The sequence below is a fragment of the Myotis davidii genome, unplaced genomic scaffold (genome assembly GCF_000327345.1).
Source record: "Myotis davidii unplaced genomic scaffold, ASM32734v1 scaffold571, whole genome shotgun sequence".
In the NCBI taxonomy this organism is placed as follows: domain Eukaryota; kingdom Metazoa; phylum Chordata; class Mammalia; order Chiroptera; family Vespertilionidae; genus Myotis; species Myotis davidii.
Genome location: NW_006283136.1, coordinates 1,352,146 through 1,358,237, shown reverse-complemented (window position 1 = coordinate 1,358,237; position 6,092 = coordinate 1,352,146). Strand labels below are relative to the sequence as shown.

The window sequence follows — 6,092 nt, the reverse complement described above, 5'->3', positions numbered from 1 at the left end:
CCAGTGGCGGGTGGGCCTGGAGGCGGGCCAGCTGCCTCAGGTGCAGAGGGACAGGTGGTGCGGGGAAGGCAGAGGCTGGGTTCCAGCAGGAGAGACCTGCCCACGTCCAGCGCGAGGTGGAGGGGGCTTTTCTTGCACATCCATCTCTTCCCACTTGGAAGCCACACAGGCACTTCAGTGTCGGATCCCAGCTCTGAGGAGCTCCGTGGTGTCTCACATTTCCGCTCCCATCACACGTTTCTCGCTGTGTTCGCTGGGTTTACTGAGAACAGCCTTATTTATAGAGGTTTCTGGGTCGGTTTCCATTCCAAGGGAAGGGAGGCTCGCCCAGGGTAGGCAGTGAGGCCTGGGGATGAAGCGCAGGCGTTAGGCCCCCGGCACCTCGGCTGGACTTGATGGCGCACATTTCCTCGCACTCAGCTCACCGGCCGCCTCTTTCTATGCTGCTACAATTTTTCCCATTTTTTTTTTTTTACATATTCATTCCTTTCAAAATGATAGCGCCTGTATATTTATGTAGTTGCCTCATCCTTTCTGAAGGTTATTTTTAGCCTTTCTATTCATTATCCAGGTCTGTCTGGGCGACACAGCCCGTTTCTGCTGCAACTCTCTGCAGCCGCCTGTTCAGATCCCTCCTCCGCACCCCCCACACACACTTCACCTTGATCATCTGTAGCGACCTAGCGCGCCCTTGAGTTCACTTAAGGTTCAGGTGACAGGCTCGGGAAGATGCAGGGCAACATGGCAGGACGCCTGCTCTTCCTCTGTGGGCTGTGCACCTGCCCGTCCAGGGCTTTCCCAGCTGCCCCGCAGCCCCGGCCCTACCTGCACGCGAGCACTGCTGCGCCAGCATCCCTTCCAGAGCCGCCACGTAGTCGGGGCCCAGCCACTCGAGGTAGGTGGTTCTCTGCCCCACGGGCTCCGCCCGGATGGTGGCGTCCTTGAAAAGCAGATCTTGGCCATGATAGTCGGAGGAGTCGAACATTTTGAACCCATTCTTATTGTGGTCATCTCCAAACAGGCCCTGGAAGTGCCACACGCAGGCCAGCTTTTTATCTGGGCCCAAAACGGGCCAGCCAGTGGCCGCTGCTGTCACTGCCCCCCGGGAAGCAAGCCAGGGAGCAGGGCTAGCAGGGCACCAGGCCTAGGCCTGGAATCTCAGGCTGGCAGCTTCCCCGCCACCGGCATCAGAAGGGGTGGAGTGAGGTGTGAGGAAGCTGCCACAGGGAGGAGTGGAGTGGCTATCAGTCTTTCCTGGGGGACTCAAGGAGCCCCTTGAGCAGTGGTTCTCAACCTTCCTAACGCCGCGACCCTTTAATACAGTTCCTCATGTTGTGGTGACCCCCAATTTCATTGTTACAAATTGAACGTAATTAAAGCATAGTGATTAATCACAAAACAATATGTAATGATATATGTGTTTTCTGATGGTCTTAGGCGACCCCGTGAAAAGGTCGTTTGACCTCCAAAGAGGTCGCGACCCACAGGTTGAGAACCACTGCTCTTGAGGATCTGATGAAAGTGCTCAGCCTTCTCCCTAGAATAATGCACATCCAAACAGGGTCCGTCCCCCAGGGCATGTCAGAGAGTTTGGGGGGGGAGGGAAGGGGTGGTTTAGGACCCTGTTGTCAGACAGCCTGGGTGAAATTCTAGATGTGCTTTGAAAGTGCAGCCACCAGGACTTGCTGATGGGTTGGATGCAGAGCATGACAGGAAGGCTGGAGTCCAAGGTGACTCCCGAGGAAACAGAGAGGCTCAGGTGGGAAGACGAGGGAAGGGCGTCCAGCCTCGGACTTGTGGGAAGCACCAGTTGAAATGTCAAGTAGGCAGTTGCTAGATGCCAGTCTGAGGCGGAAGGGTGGGTGGCAGCGGACGGAAGATGCACACTGAGGAGCCGTCGGTGTATCGATGGAAGTTAACGGCCTCGGACTGGGTGAGGGCCACAGGGGTGCAGGCGCAGCAGGGGGAGGTTTAGGATTGAACCCTGGGGCACTCCTGCAGTCACAGGCCTGGGAGGCGAGGAGGGACCGGAGGCTGGCAGGAGGGGCAGCCAGGCAGGCAGGTGTGGGCCAGGGCCAGGGCGCGGGGGAGGCTCCAGGACGAGGGAGCTGCGCCCAGTGCTGTGGAGAGGTCAGGGAGATGCCTGGGTCCCTGTGCCCTCGACCAGGGCGGTTCCGGGCCGGGTGGGGGCTGGTGTGGACTCGTCTCCGCCCTTAAGGGAGCCCAGAAGGGGAGGACTGGTGGCTCCAGAGCAGAGACAACTCTTTGAAGGAGTTTTGCTGTAAAGGGCAGTGGGATTATGGCTACAAAGGGATGTGAGACCAAGAGAGGTTTTTTGTTTCTTTTTAAAGATGGTAGAAATAGCAGCGTGAGAGTGGTCCAGCTGAGAAGGGCAAATTAATAATGCAGGAGACAGAGGGGAGAGTGGTTGGAGGGAGGTCCTAGGCTGAGTGAAAAATCACTGAACCCCCGCCCCCCGCAGCCTCAGTGTCTCCTGAGGTCTGCTCCATGCAGACTGCGGAGTGCCGGGGGCTCGGCTCCCCTCCCAGCCACCCCACAATGACGTGGGCCCCGCCTGGCTCACCTGGGCCTTGTCCAGCAGTCCATACACGGCAAAGACGTTGGTGTCTGGCCGCACCATGACGGCGTGGGCCGGCATCTGTGCCAGGTTGCAGTCTTTGAACTGAAATACCTCAGCCCGGGCCCCATTGGGACACAGCAGCTCATAGTCCTCCGACCGGAGCTCAGCAGCCCAGGGCTCCGAATTGTGGCCTGAGGGGAGGGAGGGGAGAGGCTGCTGTCCTCCTGGACCCCCAAATCCCTGGCTGGGGAGAGGTGGCAGTGTCTGCCCTGCTCCCAGAACCCCCCATTCTCTAATTGGTCTCCTATTGCCAGGATGAGAGAGCCCGCTGGGTGCAGTGTTGGTAGGAGCCACGGGTGACAGGGAATAGGGAGTGCCTACTCGGCGACAGGCGTTTCTCAAGCACTGCTCTATCTCCTCACGAGAGTAACGAGGCAGGCAGCCCCCCCCCCCCATTCTGGGGGTGAAGAACGGAGGCTCTGATCACTCTCAGGCAAAGCACCCCATCGGGTCTCCCAGGGCGCAGGCCTGAGGGTGGGATGCGTGTCTGAAGGTGGAGGTTGACCTCCTCCCCTGAGAGCTGGCGTTCTCAAACCAGATGGGGTAGAGCATCCTGTGTGGACCCGTGAGAGGCTGTTCCAAGGGCCCCACCTGCAGAGAGTCTCCCTCGTTTGGTACGTCTGGGGGGCCAGGACCCCAGGCTTTAAAGCAGCCCCCGTGATTCTGAAGCAGGTTGGCCCAAAGGCTTGCGAGAAACAGTGCCCTTGGGGGTCATCACTTCTGTGTCTGCGTGTCTTCACTTGGCGCCCACCCTCGCCCACTTCCTGAAGGAACATCGGGCGGGCCCATGAGCAGAGACAAAAAACGAGAAAGGAAAAAGGAGCCCTGGCCAGGGTCGCTAAGGGGCTAGAGCCCCAGCCTGCACACGAAGGGCCGCAGGTTCAGTTCCTGATCAAGGGCACGTACCGGGTTGCAGGGTCAATGCTCGGTTGAGGGCGCGTGAGGGAGGCAAGCAACCGATGTGTCTCTCTGACGTCGATGTTTCTCTCTCTCTCTGTCTCTCTCAAATGAGAGAGAGAAAAACAGTGCCCTTGGGGGTCATCACTTCTGTAGTGACTCCACCCCTCCTCCCAGGATGAGCCCCAGGATCAAATGAGAGAGAGAGAGAGAGAGAGAGAGAAATTCTTTCCCCTCTATCTAAAATCAATGGAAAAATATCATCTGTGAAGATCAACCAACCAACCAAAACAATACACAAAAACAACAGAAAAGGGAAATGAGCAGCCCTGGAAGGCGGTGTTCACTGCAGGTGGTTCTGGGAAGGCCTCCCTGACCCCAGAGGGCAGGGGCGGGGGCGGGGGGGTCAGGACCAGGAAGGCTCCCAGGAGCCTGCAGGACATTCCACCCGCCCTCCCGGGATGAGCCCCAGGCTCCTGGTGGAGGTTGGCAGGGGTGAGGGGCTGTGGCAACAGGGCCGGGAGCCCTTCTCAGCTCTTTGGGGCAACTGGTCTGCAGCCGCGGTGACCTTCACAGGCAGGCGGGTCTGAGTTCTGAAATATGAACTGCTGTTCTCCCTGCATGTCTTGCTTTCCCTCCACCCACCTCCGCCTCCCCTTCAGGACTCATCATGCTTTTTCTACACTGAGTTTCCACACAGAGATGTGTCAGGAGAGAGTGGGAGTGTGTGGGGTCCAAAGCCTGGGTGTAGCAGGGTCTACAGACAGTGCAAACGAGGGGTGTTAGAGGGAAACGGCCTCCAGTTTTCAGATGAAAAGATTCCCTGCCGGAGGGAGCGCAGGAAGGGGAGGGGCGTGGTGCATGTGAGGGGCCCTGCACCCTGACAGGACCCCGGTGGCCTCAGGAGTCCTAGAGCACAGAGGCCCTGAGCTCCTTTCCCCAGAAGAAACCCAGAAAGGTGACTCTGGAGGAAAAGCTGCCATGTGCCCTGAACGGGGTGGGCCCTGAGCGGGGTGGGCCCTGAACGGGGTGTACCCTAAAGGGGGTGGGCCCTGCCTCTCGGGCTGGGGCTGCAGCCTGGCTTCCCTGCACCCGGCATTGACCTGCTCGGGACTAAAGACCAGAAGCTGCTGTGAACTGATGCCCCTGGAGAGAGGCCCCTGCCACCCCACCCACACCACCCCACCCCTTGGCACCACACAGACACCCCGGTCGCTCCACCCTGGGAGATTCCTGGTCCCTGAGTGAGACTGAATATCTACCATTTTGGTGGAACATGGATTTGGACTCTGGACCCGTAAAGACAGCCGTGTGCCCTGTGTCCCGGATGTGTGGCCAGAGGTCTGTTCTAACCACGAGGCTCTGGGGCCCCGGGATCCCCAAGGGCCAGAGACTTCTCAACTCCGTCTCTCCTGTTGCTGCTTGGTCCCCAATCCCAGCAACACCTGGTGCCTGGATTGTGCTGGGGATGGGGAACAGCCCCCCAAAACGGGCTTTCCCAGCCCCCATCATGTACCATCTGTGTTGTCAAAGACAGTCGTGTGCTTGACAAAGGCGACGTCCCCCGCGCTCTCAGCCAGGCACCTGCCACGCAAGAGGCCAAAGCGGGTGTCAGCAGGAGGGTGCCAGCCCTGTGCCCGGCCCCAGGCCCCCTGCCAGGTCCCCCAGAGTACCTGAAGGCGCCGCTGTAGCCGAAGTACCTCTCCTGGCTGTTGCCCACACACTTGTTGCGGCCCTGCTCGTCCCCCACGCAGAGCGCACACAGCGAAGACGGGTAGCGCCCGGGGTTGTTCACGGGAACGCAGCTGGCGCTGAAGAACTCGCTCACGGCTGGGGAGCAGGGGAAGGGCGGGGCTCAGGGGCCCGTGCAGAAAAGGCCTCCAGGAGGGAGAGGGGAGGGCTCCCCACAGGTCTGCCCACCCTGCCTGGCCTTTTGGCTCAAGCCACCCATCTGGCCACCCAGCTCAGAGTAGCAAGGCCCCTGTGGGGAGAAAGCAGAGGCTGTCTAGATACAGGAATCCCACGGGAAACCTGGTGCGTGGCCACCCAGTCTTCCCTGGAACTCCCTCAGGGATGGGGAACTCACTACCTCGTCAGCTAGTCGGTGCCCGTCAGAGCACCTGCCCAATGTCTGGAGCGGAGGCAGCCAACCCCAGCACCCTCTGTGTGCTTGTGGAGGTGACGAGAAACAAGAGCGGTGCCAGCCAGGGCAGAGGTGTGTGCGCATCAGCCCAAGGATCGTGCCAGCTGCCTCCTGCCCTCCTCGAATGTGCACGATTTAACACGTGGGGGGCCCACAGATGGCACGTGGCGGGTGCGTGGTAAGGTGTCTTTTTCAGCACTTACACAGATGGAAGCCACTTGCTAACTCCCCCCAGGGCTGCTGGTGGTGAGGGCAGGCCCCCTGCACACCCCGCTCCCCACGCCCCCTGGAGCCGGTTCCACTCTGGGTGGTAAGTGGGGAGGGGCACCATGGCACCCTTCACAGAACCACCAGGCACCCCGACAGTCACCAGAATATTTCCCACCCTCCCCTGTCACGGAGGAAGAGGAA

The 6,092-nt window shown here is 59.8% G+C and overlaps 1 protein-coding gene across 1 annotated transcript in view; it reads right to left on the bottom strand.

Moving 5' to 3' along the window:
• Nucleotides 1–278: 278 nt before the first annotated feature.
• MELTF (melanotransferrin) overlaps nucleotides 279–6,092 on the bottom strand; it is a 25,842-nt gene continuing 20,028 nt past the window's right edge. The window contains exons 11-15 of the mRNA XM_006753421.1: nucleotides 5,212–5,368; nucleotides 5,055–5,122; nucleotides 2,585–2,772; nucleotides 826–1,024; nucleotides 279–346 (exon numbers count right to left, since the gene is read on the bottom strand). Of these exons, the coding sequence (XP_006753484.1) occupies nucleotides 279–346; nucleotides 826–1,024; nucleotides 2,585–2,772; nucleotides 5,055–5,122; nucleotides 5,212–5,368 (680 nt within the window). The remainder of the gene's footprint in view (nucleotides 347–825; nucleotides 1,025–2,584; nucleotides 2,773–5,054; nucleotides 5,123–5,211; nucleotides 5,369–6,092) is intronic.